The 12,732-nt window shown below is 43.3% G+C and overlaps 1 protein-coding gene across 10 annotated transcripts in view; it reads left to right on the top strand.

The window, feature by feature from the left end:
- The window catches only part of robo2 (roundabout, axon guidance receptor, homolog 2 (Drosophila)), a 341,406-nt gene that overhangs the window by 305,145 nt on the left and 23,529 nt on the right, over nucleotides 1–12,732 (top strand). For 6 of the 10 annotated variants that reach the window (XM_074678828.1, XM_074678834.1, XM_074678827.1 and 3 more), the window contains 6 exons: nucleotides 1,503–1,734; nucleotides 4,540–4,664; nucleotides 4,749–4,920; nucleotides 5,918–6,106; nucleotides 6,949–6,975; nucleotides 10,526–10,568. In XM_074678828.1, coding sequence (XP_074534929.1) covers nucleotides 1,503–1,734; nucleotides 4,540–4,664; nucleotides 4,749–4,920; nucleotides 5,918–6,106; nucleotides 6,949–6,975; nucleotides 10,526–10,568 — 788 coding nt within the window. The remainder of the gene's footprint in view (nucleotides 1–1,502; nucleotides 1,735–4,539; nucleotides 4,665–4,748; nucleotides 4,921–5,917; nucleotides 6,107–6,948; nucleotides 6,976–10,525; nucleotides 10,569–12,732) is intronic. The other 4 variants (XM_074678836.1, XM_074678837.1, XM_074678831.1 and 1 more) reach the window with 1 other exon arrangement.

Genomic DNA, 12,732 nt, shown 5'->3' on the forward strand with positions numbered 1-12,732 from the left:
CTTTATGTCAGGAAATTTTTGTTAGGTTGTTTCCTCCGTTTGCAGCTTTGAAATACTGTAAACGGTTACTTTAAAGTATCTGAAGATCAAATAGCTGGGAAATAGTTTCTTAACCACACTGAACATCAAAAGAGATGTCAGAGACATCTGGTGGTTCATCAATCTTCCATATGTCTTCAGCTGCTTCCCTTAAAGAACTGACTTTGCACATATACAATTAGATTGAAATGAGTCTGTAGCTGAGCTGTGTGTGGTGAATAAGAGTTTTCTTGTTTTCCTGTAAACAGGAGATGATTAATCTTCATTCACAGTTAAAAATGGAAAAAGTACATGCACCTGCTCTGTCTCTGTGTATGTGCACATGTTGTTATCTTTGCTTCACCACATCCATCAGCACATTATGTACTAAAATTAGGCTGCCATATTACAAAATGTGAAAATGGCTTTGACTAAATCTAAAAATGTTGATGGAGACAAAATGCATGTGAATATTTCTCAAAGCTAAGGGTTTTGATTTTAAATAAGCTGGTTTATTTTGATTGTGTCGCTATAAATCACTCAGGTGCATGTATTCCATCACTTAGTGCCATTGGCTCCCTGTTTCCATTTCCAAATGAACCACATTAGCAGTTTTCCTGGTGACATGTTTATTGACCCCTGTAATAATTCTAACCCCAAGACATGAGAGCTAATTTAATGTTAAAGCATTGCTTTATGATTGCAATGTACAATCAACACAAACATGTCTGCCTAATCAATCAAGGGCCCTTTCAGTAAATGGAGGGGCCACTCTCGGAGAGCTTTTATATTCCCAAATCATTCCATTAATAAAAGTCATGCATCCATTTTGCTGATTTACTCGGGCTAGACTGGCGAAAAAACAGCTGCTTAATATCCCACTTGAAAGCCCTGCTCACTTCTTCTACTGTTAACAAGCCATTACGGTGAGTTATGTGCCTGCTTCTGCTCTGCATAAATTCAGCTTTTTCTGTCGGGCTAAATGGGCCCAAGTTTTAGGAGGGGGCCTCTGAGGGTTGCAGGGGGCTATCACACTTCTAGTCTCTCCATCTTTTCTATGGGACAGATCTGCTGTTAAAGCCTTCGCTGTAGATTCTCTCCACGTCCCCTGAGTGTCTGCATTTGTTGCTGTATGCCATTCTCATACTCAGAGCCCATTTCAGACGTGATGGTACCTACTTTCCAGGACCACTAGTTAGTGTTTATAACACATGTGAGACACGCATATGTCCTTTAAGGTGGCATTAAGGAGTGTTTTTTAATAGAGGAGGGAACACTTTGGCTTGGAGCTGGGTGTATGAGGTAATGTCAGGCTGTTAATTGAGCTAAGTGTGCCATAGCTGGTGATGCAAGGCCTATTAAACAAGTAACAGCCTCTAATGTGGCATGGAGCAAACACATTCCTTGTCTCCTCAGTGAGTAGAGATAGCATCTCCAGTTTTTAAAGCTAAGATAAAACCGTTCCTTTTCACACACTCTTTTAGGTGGATCGTCAGTCCCAGTTCATCCAGGGTTACAGAGTTCTCTACAGGCAGACATCAGGACTTCCTGCCCCAGGACCGTGGCAGACGCAGGATGTGAAGGTTCCATCAGAGCGCAGCGTTGTCCTCTCTGCACTTAAAAAGGGCATCGTGTATGAGATCAAAGTCCGCCCTTATTTCAACGAATTTCAAGGCATGGACAGCGAATCCAGAACATCACGGACAACTGAGGAAGGTATGAAAGAGAACAGTGTGTCGGGTATGTAGAGATAAAGTCAGGTAAGATACAACAAAGTCAGTAAAATGGTAGTACATCAACTAAAATGTGAAATGATGGGTGACACATTACCCCACAGGCTGCTTTCAAGTCAGTTTTTGTCAGGATATCATAAGCTCCGCTGCACATCCTTTCTTACTGAGAACTGAGAGTACATGTGTGTGCCTGTCTGCCTGACCCTCCTGCTGTGCTTTTTTTGTTTATGATTGGTGGTGTTAGTGCCAACCTTCCTCTAATCCATCACCCAGCAGCCACAGGCCTGAGCTGTGACTGGACAAAGCACACACTGCTTCTTGTGAATATGATCTGTCGCCCAGAGCTTGATTCGGACAGGCTGTGACAAGGCTATGTGGCACAGTGTCACACATGAAAAAAGAAACAGACACTCACACAGGTCTGATTTTGGATGAATTTACTATTTTGACCTATGCCAAAACAGAAATGCATTCAACATCCACTGCACAAGCCTCCCAGTGTAAAGAAAATGATTTGATCTGAAGCAAAGAAAGGCAGTGCATGCGTGCAACAACACAAAAAGACAAACACAGACCTTTTCTACTGGAGACAAAGCCCATCTTGCCACAACATATTTAGGCCTGCATGTATAGGAGACAGTTCACATCCTGTCTGTGTGACAGGCCCATTTATTCTCCCTTCCTCAGAGAGACCATATCTCCTGTGGCCAGCCAGTCTGCACACTGCTGCACTGAAGCTGCCATCACATTACAGCTGTCCAAAACCACACTCCTACACTGCAGTACACACAAACATCCCGGCACACCACCTCTCCCCATGGCCTCCAGAACCTGCATGTCCCAGCAATTACCAATGCTGATAACACTCCTTGCCTCTGCTCTATCTGCATCCCGGTCCCTCTGTGCGCTCAACCCCTTTCTATTTCTGTCACAACCCGCTGCAGCGCCTGGTCATAGCTGATACACCTTCAGACACACAGCTCGCGGCTCCTCAGAGACCCTGGGACTACTGAGAAGGGCAGTGAGATAGATAGGGAAGTCTCATTTAGAGGGTGATTAAAACTAAGGTAGTCCATTAGCTAACACAATTAGAAAATCCCGAGAGCAGGTCCAGACGGATGCTGGCTTAGAGCATGATCGTCCAGTGCTGTGTCCTTCTTTGTATTTTCGCTCTTCCCTTTTCACACAATTCCTCACTCTCCTTCTGGACAGTCATGTCATGGCAGACAAATGAACTTCTCTTGCCATCTGATTCCCACTGAATTATGGTCTGGCGATGCATCTTTAAAGCAAAATTATGCCCAAGGGGAAGGAAGACCAGTAATGTTTGTGCAAATGTTAATTTATTGTGGACTAATCTTCAGCCACACTGATGGATATCTCTGAGTACGGCCCACAGGTCTCGTCCCACGCCACCCACAGCTTTGTGTTAGTTATTGGCTTCTTTTTGTGTGGATATGACATGTTTGTGCTCCTCCATTGTATAGCACAGTGTTGTGTGTACATGAGAGACAGGGGGTCACATTCCTGCCTGCCATACATCACTCTGCTAATGGCTCTATTAGCACAGCCTCCCAGGCCTCTAATGAAAAATGTGAATTGTTTAGTACAAATATGCATGATAATAAGCTGCTAAATCATTCATAACATTAACTTTGAACGACATTGCCACTGATGGCTGCCACGCACCAATCCAGCACTTTGTCACCTGGATGTAATGCAGTGTTGGAGAGCCTGGAGCGTGATGGTTGATCAGATGCTGCCTTGGTAGATTGCTTCTAATCTGGCCAAGGTGTTGGGTTCATCATTGGACCCATTCATCTTCCACCATGCCAGGGCCTCCTGGCTCTCTGGGGGCTGGTGTGGCCAATCGCGCTGAGGGATGAGCACAGATTTACAGGGTGACACGTGCCATTTTGGATGGCGGCGAGGTGAGGGAGAGGCAGCCCAGGAGTAATTGACCTGTCAGTATTCTGCTGTGGTGCCGCTCCCCTGCCAGCCACTGCGGAAATGAGAAAACATTATTTTTAAAACGTTATTTCCAGTTGGGCCAACTGTTATTTATTTTCCCTCAGTTTACCCCTGGTGGGGTCAGAAAATTGTCGCCATCAGAATAACAACAGAGTGAGGTTTATGAAGGCTTGGACTTGTCTTGTTCCTATCCACTATCTGTCTGCCTGTGGAGGGAGCTGATTCATTTAGCTGTACCTTGTTCCAAAGCTCCTCTCTGATCCTCACCTACTGGCTTTAGTTCCATCTGCTTGATCGATGGAGTCTGTCAATATGTTTACTGAGACTTTGTTTCCTTTTCCCTGAAATGTGCTTTTTTTCTCTTTCATATTTCCTTCTTGTCTGCGCCTCGTCTTATAAGCTCGTTGACCCACATGCCACCCTGGCGTGGTCAGTACAAGAGTTTAGCTTGACTGAAAGCACTGTGCCAGGCTGTCATCCCACAAATCGATTCGAGTATTCTCTGAGCAAATCCAACAGGCTGTAGCAGAGGATGAGATATTAAATCATAGTGAAGCCTAAAAGACAGACTATAGCCATGTCAGAGCTGCTGCTGTCTTCATGTAAATCCCTCTCTAATGAGACAGCTTGACAGCCCTCAGCCACCTGAGCTTTGCTCGAAGAATAACTTTCCTTGGAAAATAATTGTGTATTTGCGTGTATGTATTCAGTTGTGTAGTATAGTTGTGTGTTTGTGTATTGTTCTTTCGAAGAATTAAAGTCTTCTGCAACCCGGAAGGTGTTTCTAATTGTGGTTATTTTGTGCCCCCTCTTTCAGCTCCAAGTGCGCCCCCTCAGCAGGTAACAGTCCTGACTGTTGGAAACCAGAACAGCACTTCAATTAGCATCTCCTGGGACCCTCCTCCTCCAGACCACCAGAACGGCATCATCCAAGAGTACAAGGTCTGTCCCAGCCTGTCTGAACCTCTCCTTATTTAACTTAAACTATGCTGAATGGAATCAACTCACTCTCTCTGTCTGCTTTAGATCTGGTGTCTGGGGAATGAGACACGTTTCCATGTTAATAAGACCGTGGATGCAGCCATACGCTCTGTGGTGGTTGGTGGGCTGCAGGTGGGCGTGGTGTACCGGGTGGAGGTGGCCGCAAGCACCAGTGCAGGAGTCGGAGTCAAGAGTGAGCCTCAAACTATAATCATTGGTAAGAATTTTCAACCTCCTCAGAGTTACCCAGATGTAGGCACAGGAGTGTGTATTTCAGTGTCAGTGGATGATGATGAGGATTTTCATTGAACACATGTAAAATAATACGTTTGAAATGCTACGCCTCTGATATGTGTCCTGAACACATGATTTATGTGAAGCTCAGGCAGATTGTGCCTGATTTGACCCATAACTGATGGCTTGGCCTGTAGCATGTTCTTATTTCCCCAGTGTCACTCACATAATCCATCTCCGAGAGCTGAGCCCCGAGCTTACTCGTAAAATACACACTGTGTTTGCTTGTGTGTGGATGTGGAAATGGGTGTGTGTGTCTTTGTGGTTGCACAGTAATAAAAAGAATAAGATGTAGGCCATGCGCGCAACTTTGCATGCATACACAACACATATAACATGCATGTGTTTATCTTTATGAGAGAGTATGTGTTCCTGTCAACTTGCAGGAACGTTTGTTTGTGCTCTGTGTCTTATCATGCTTCATGAAATAGTGCCAAACAGACTTGGCAGGGTGAGCTGTGATTGGAGATCAATACAGACCAGGATCTTTTCTTCTCATCTCACATGGTGTGTGTGTTTTACCAGCAATGGAGTGAATTAGGGCCTGAGCTAAGCAAACAGTCTGTTCACCTAGGGGTTTGTTATAAGCTTTTAGGCTTTGTCCTTTTTCAGTCTGTACATTATGTTTCACTGCACATCCTTTAGATCTATGCTCTGCTCCCTTGGTCAATAGCTCAGCTGAAATTCATCATACCAGCTTAATCTCACCCTAACCCCTTTCCTGATGTGTCTGTAGGTGTTATTTCTGCACAATGAAAAAGTGGGACATTCTCAGGCCTTGTGTATGTCACAGGCGACTGTGTTAACTTTCACCTTGAAGCAGAAAATCGACCACAACTGCATTATTTTTTGATGTTTCTCTCCAGTAAGTATCCACCCGGCATCACATTAATGTTGCCTGTTTATCCCTGCACCCTCAGGTAAGGAGTTCAGGGACGTGATTATACACGGAAACCGGAACAACAGCATCACAGAGCAGATCACTGATGTGGTGAAACAGCCTGCCTTCATCGCTGGTATTGGAGGGGCCTGCTGGGTCATCCTCATGGGTTTCAGCATCTGGCTCTACTGGAGGAGAAAGAAGAGAAAGGGGCTGAGCAACTATGCAGGTAAGACTGATCAAAGTCTCTAAATCTTTTATGCAAATTTCAGAGAATCCAGGGAATTTCTCAGCTACATCATCCTCTTTGAGCCTTAATTAGTTCAGTATTTATGAAACAGTTCTGAAGCTGCTAGCAGTTGGATGAGGTGGCTGTGGTGTTAAAGCTCAACAGAGAGACAGATGTCCGTGCGACTCATTTCCAGAAGGCTACACTTTTTGTCAAATCCACCCACAGTGCTGGTTAATAGCCCAGGGTGGGCCGAGCTGAGTGGGCCGGCTGGACTCTCTTCTGGTCACTGAGGCTGAAGTTTGTGCAGCTCTCCTCCCACACACTGACCCCAACATCTTATTGAGTGACCCCTTTAGTCCATACGAGCAACCACTGAGTCCACGTTCACTGCCAAGAGTTGGAGATTTAATTAGAAAGCAGAGAATGAGAATGAGTAAATACATGCGTTTTACAATCAGTTCTACATAATATCTCTACATAAGTTTTATCCTTTCCAAAAAGCAGAAATGTAAGTGAATCGAAATAGTGATTTTTTCTGCAACTGATGGCATGTGCAAAGGCGTCTTTGTTTTTCTGGTTTGGATAATTTGTTGTTCATTTCTCTTTGTTGCATTTATGTGTTTGTGTCTTTTCTTTGGTTTTTGCCACTGTCTCTACACCTCTGTAGCCTCTGAGCTGGCTGCTTTCCTGGCTGACGCTCTGCATGCTGGGTGACGATCCGGTCTCACAACCTCAAAATCTCATGGCTTGACCTCGTCCCTGGTGTGCAGACACCCTTAAAGCACCGCTTATCTCTGCAGGCTTTTAACGCACAACTTCTCTGTCTTCTTGTTTTGCAGTTCAGTCCTTCACCTTCACCCCTGCAGGTACTGTTCATTTGTCCCGTCTCCTCACCCCACTTCAGCGCAGATTCATCTCCTGCCCGTTAACAGTATATATGCTTGGATTGTCAGGCTCATGGTCATGGCTGATTCTCATCTTAACCTCTGTGTTATGAAAGAAATTCAACAGAGGAAACCTTAAAGCTTAAATACATGTAGATTTGCAATGACCGGAGTCCTGCAAACTGAAGCTCTAACCTGTCAAACCTACAGCTTCCTTTACATTTTGTGCTGTGCTTGTGTGTATGTGTGTTGTCGCTACTTGTTAATGAGTGAAAGTTTCATCCTGTCACCTGTATCTTTTTTTCAGTGGCAGTCTTGTTGTGTAGGCTGAGACTGTTAATCTGATCTCATTTATCTTTTTTTTAAGACTGTGATCCTTTTGTATTTTCCATAACTGTTCTCCATCTAGGCAGCTGGTTGGTGATTTCCTCCCCCTTTTTTCCTTACATCAAGTTTCTGTGGTATTAATCATGAACGTGTTCCTCCCTACTGACTACATATTTGGCGATCTTGGCGTCATTTTCTTGTTCATTAGTGAAATTCAACAGATGATCTTTTGGTTTGTGGTTTGAGGAGACTCTCAAATGCACCAAGGTGTGAAGTTACAAAAACATGGGTGGAATAAGAAAAGTTAGGTCTGGATGCCTCTGTGCAGTCTAGTAACTGTATACCCCATGAGCCACGGGTCATCACAGCCTTAGGTCTGTTTTCTGAAATTACTGACAATTGATCATATTTTTGGTAGAGTATAGGAGATGGAAGGTTTTCCCTTAACAGTCAAAGCACAACATCTTCAACCTTTTTATACCAACAGATTATAGTGGAGACCACACGGATGGTTCCACACTTCCTAGATGTCTGTTGATTTGGACAGACAGGGTCATAAAGACACAAAATACACATGTATTATAATATTTATTCTTCTGATGATAATGAAAAATAGTCCACCGCTATCACTGGATCTGATGGTCTGTCAGCTACTGTAAGCTCACATCTGATGTTCTGCTCTTCTGTATGTAATTCATACTGAAACAACACAAGCAACTGTTATTATTGGGCTACAGTAAGAGCCTGGTTTGGATAATGTTAGCTTTTCCCAACTGATGCTAATTAAATTATTCAGTTACTTTGGTGCAAGCATAGTAGCGTTAGCTTGCACAGTTGCTGACTTCTTAACAAAGGGAATTATCTTTAACCTAAGTATTAGCTTCGCAAAGACACTTAGCAGCTGCAATGGCAGAGTTTTACACAAAAAGCAGCAGAAACACTCAGAATCTCTTAGTTACACATTATAAGTTTGTCTGTTGTTGACAGAAAGTATTGCAAGTAAGTTTAGCCATGAAGGTTGTCTGTGCACTCGAGAGACGTTAACAGTGGTCCTCTCAGACAGAGCTGGTGTAGAAGTGAACAAAGTTGTATGTTTACCTGCAAACGCAGGTTCCATCGCTGTAAGATTATTCTACATATGAGAGGTTTTCCCCTCACACAAAGAGCTGTGTAACCCTTGGTATAATTTGTATTTGTTAGATTTTTCTGTCATTGTTTAAGAAATCTCCCTAGAGATTAAAAAAAAAAGTTCCCAGCTAACGTGACTGATACTGATCACTGATATGTGATCTAAAAGTCTTGTTTTAAATTGGATACCATGGAGGAGCCAGACAGGACAAATGTTATCTCACTAAAGTTTTGCAGGGCAAACACAAACAAGGTCAAACATATCAGAGTTAATGAAGTTAGAGTGAGGTGATACTTGGAACATGAGTCAGAGTGTGTCTGAAGACTCCTACAGCGCTGCTCTCTCCTGTATTGACAATTAGCTGATGTATCTAGAGTGTCCTATCTCAGCCCCCTAAAGCTGTCAGTGCAGGGGAGGTAAATCAGCACAGTGTTGGGGCACACGGCCAGCAGGAAAGAGATTTGATGGAATTTTTATACACTGATTACGTCCACCCCCCCTTAATGCTTATTAAAGGGGATTAATCTGTATTCATATTGGAGAAAGTGCTTATCTAGAAGACGGAGGCGAGGAGCACAGCAATGCCGCCGTGTCACTCTGGCTAACATGAAAGTATTTCACAGCAGCCCAGAAATGTGCCTGAGCACAGATAGGGACTTCACAGGCCTCCCCGCTGCACAGACTCCCCCTCGCCTCCTCCTCTTCCTCCTGTCAGTCCTCTCCCTCAAACAACAGAAAATTCTCAAATGCAAGTTTGTTGCTGGTGGAACAAAGAGATTCGGTTTTAGCTATGCCTAAGAAAAGAATTCCTGCTCCGTTTTGAGCTGTCAAAGATACAGTATAAATAATTCAGACGAATGCTCTGTTGCTGTTATCTAAAACTTTTTACAGTAAGAATTTAATTCCATTTGCTGACATTTATTTACCAAATACTCTGAATAAACTATCTCTTTTTTTGACAAGCTTACCAGGCAGAGTTAGGTAGTTTGAAATCCTAAAATCCTGTTCACAGGAGTGGAAACTGGATTATGTAAGCTTAGGTAATGTTGATGATACGTTCAAATGTCCTCCTCGCAGCCTTTGTAATCTATTGTGGGAGTTTTCCTCTCCCTGTCATCTGTTACTACGTCAGCTACAGAAAAGCCCCATCTCGTGCCCGTGCCTGGGCTTGTTGTGGAATCAACCTGAATGGAACAGAAAAGAGAGGAGGAATGTTCAGCCTCCTCCTCTCTTTAATCTCCATCTGTAGAACAAATGAGCCAAATTACTAACAGCTCTCCTTCTCTCTCCCGAGTAAACCAGCTCTCGTTTCCCCCCTCCACTCTTTTTTTCTATGAGGTGATTTCCAAAACTCTTGCTGCGTCTCTGTGCTTTCCTGTGTGATCCATTGAAGTTCTTTCACGCTTAGAAGTCTGGATGCTGCTTTGTCATCATGGTTGTTGAGCAGACATGAAATGGATCCTCTCAGTGAGCCTCACAGTTTTACTAGTCACTGACAAAGAACGGCCCTTGTTATCTATAGATCACTGTAATGGACCAGGCCACATGTATGGCTTCTGGGGAGCTCGGCTTGCTGAAGTATGCGTAACTCAGTCTCAACACTTGCAGATAGAAAATGCCACGTGATTAATGAGGCCTCTGCCTTTTCTAATCATTTTTTGGCAAAGATTTAATCACAAATCTGATAATAACTCAGCAGCAAAATAGGAAAGATGAAATGAGTTTTGCCTCTCATCAGGCATCTTGTCCTTGAGGAACTCATGACGTTTCCTCTTAAGCAAAGCAAAGCAATATCCAATCCTCATCATTGAGCTGTTTTTTTATTTTTAATTTCCATGAAAGGCATTGGACGCAGGGGGGACATCTGCAACCTGAAGCAATTCCATCAACTGTCTAGCTGTGTATGAAAAAGAAGGCAGATGAAACAAAGCGGTAGCTGTTGGGGCACAAGGGCAAACTCGACAATACAGAAACACACTCAGTCTTCTGTCATTTGTGGAAATAAATATCAGCATACTATTGGAATAACTGAATATCTGGCTTTGTCTTTTCCTTTTCTGTCTTCTATGACTTTAGTGACATTCCAGAGAGTTGATGGTGGCCTGATGAGCAACGGAAGGTGAGTTTCCTACCAAAAATAACACAAAAATCATCATAAACAACCTTCAACCTTTATTTTTTTCATTATCTGTGTTCTAAGCTTCATGATTTATCCAGCAATGAGTCTACAGTAGGCTTCATTTGATTGTAAACCTGATAAATGGCCAATAGATTGATAGATAACCAATACATGCATGTGGGCCCGCCATGCAAACCGACGTGTGAATATATATTTGTACCACATCTCCGTTCATGCATCGATAGATGAACTCATAAATCTCTTCAACAGAATTAACAGAAACAATTTAAGCAGAGAGTGCTTTTATTTTGTCATTTATCTTCCGCTGCTGGTTACGGGCAACCTAGAAGCCCTCCGGAGTGATAAATTTGCCTGTCACCTTGCGTGGGCGGCAGGGATCTGAGCACATGTAATAATGTAAAAATAATTACCCAGGGGAAGGATGTGTGTGGAGGTACCCCGCTTTGCACCCCCAATACAGCCTGCTCCATGTCAGTGTGTGTTGGTGAAAGCAAGAAGGGCTACGAAGAATAGGGCACATCTCAATGACACCAGTTACTGAGCCTTTGTGGGTATTCAAGAGAGTCCCTGGAGAATCCCGGGCTTGTGTCTGTCGACTGCTTATCACACCTGACTAGGTAAAGCCGGCAGATCTCAAACACTCAGTGAGAGATTGCCAACTGAATCTGACCCTGCGTGTCTCTGGGCTTCTGGGAATGTGTCTCCTCTGCGGTCTGTTTACCGCATTTTTATTTATGCTTTCCTCTATTTTCTCCACGTACTGTTTGGGTATAACTGAATGCCAGAAAGGAGAATTTGCCTATATTGTTCTGTGAGCTTCCAGCACGCTCTCAATGAATTAGCCACGCCACTTGCCAAGCCTTTTCTCATCTACTTTCTGCTGTAGTGTTTTTCCTTCAATTTTCCACATAAGTGCTTCTGATTCTCACTCCAGCGAATGGGATTTGAAATGTCTGTATTCGTGGTGCTCTGAATTTGTCATATCTTTGAGTCTGTTGCAGCTACTGCCACAGTTTCCACAACACTGAAAAGAGATGCAGTCTGGAGCTCTTATTCTAACCCGAGCCCCTGATCCGCTCGTCACTGTGGTGCCATCAAATCCCAGATGTTGCAACTTGCCCATCTGCCCTCAGAGTGGAAATGTTCAGCAGAGTATCAGAGGAAAATGTGTTCATTTGTTACATGAGATGTTTATTGCATTAATTAGACAATAGCAAATGAAGCCGCGTCTGTTTCCAGTTTTTCATTGGCTCCTGCCAAATTGCCCTGACTGAACAATTACACTTAATCGATCACAAAATAAATGATTCATGGAAGATGAATAGGCTGCAGATTGGTAGACCTGCACGATTTGACTTGGCTGCTCAATTGAAATTGATAAAAGCCGATAAGGGCTCATTCCTTATCCCCCTGCCAATAAGGAGATGGTAATTAGAAGGTAGTAATAACTTCCTCTCCTGGCAGTGATCAATATTTTAGCAAAGCAGATTCCTTACTATAGGCGGGAAGCATGGGCAGAGCAAGCAGTGAACAGGTTTCACCAATACTGTTGCTATGGAGATTCCTTTACATCCCTGGATCTGAATGTGAAATGTATCCCTGAGAGTTAATCCAGAAAGTAATCTGTGGTCTTCAATACTTGTGTGCTAGCTAATGTCTAGATTTTTAATCCAAGTTCCATCTAGTAGTCTGTGGGACCATAAACATCTGATTTATGAAGTTGCTCTGGAATTAATATCTCTCACTGGGCTTATTTATGGGAGGCTCAGTGTCAGGCATCTTCGGGAGTATTTATGACTCCCCACCCATCACAAGTAACTGAAATGTCTAACAGGAAGAGGAAAAGCTCCAAATCAAATTTTATCTGCCAAGGTTGCCATCCATCCTGGGTTGGCTGGGGATCAAAAGTTATGTGTTGACTTTTCATTAGATGTATGACCTGCTGTCCAAAGCCCCACCTGCTTCCCATTACCAAACCATTTCACACACACTCAAACACACAGCCATTGCATATGTGTAAGCATGTATAACAAACATTAAAAAAAACAACAACAAAAAAAACATTTTTTCCCCTCACTATCACTCTCTAGAATATTGCTGTGTATGTTGAGTATTTTCAAAGCCCACTGGACAAGTGAGACAA

Source organism: Halichoeres trimaculatus, unplaced genomic scaffold (genome assembly GCF_033239565.1).
Source record: "Halichoeres trimaculatus isolate MK-OKI-2021-1 unplaced genomic scaffold, fHalTri1.1 fHalTri1_scaffold_9, whole genome shotgun sequence".
NCBI lineage: Eukaryota > Metazoa > Chordata > Actinopteri > Labriformes > Labridae > Halichoeres > Halichoeres trimaculatus.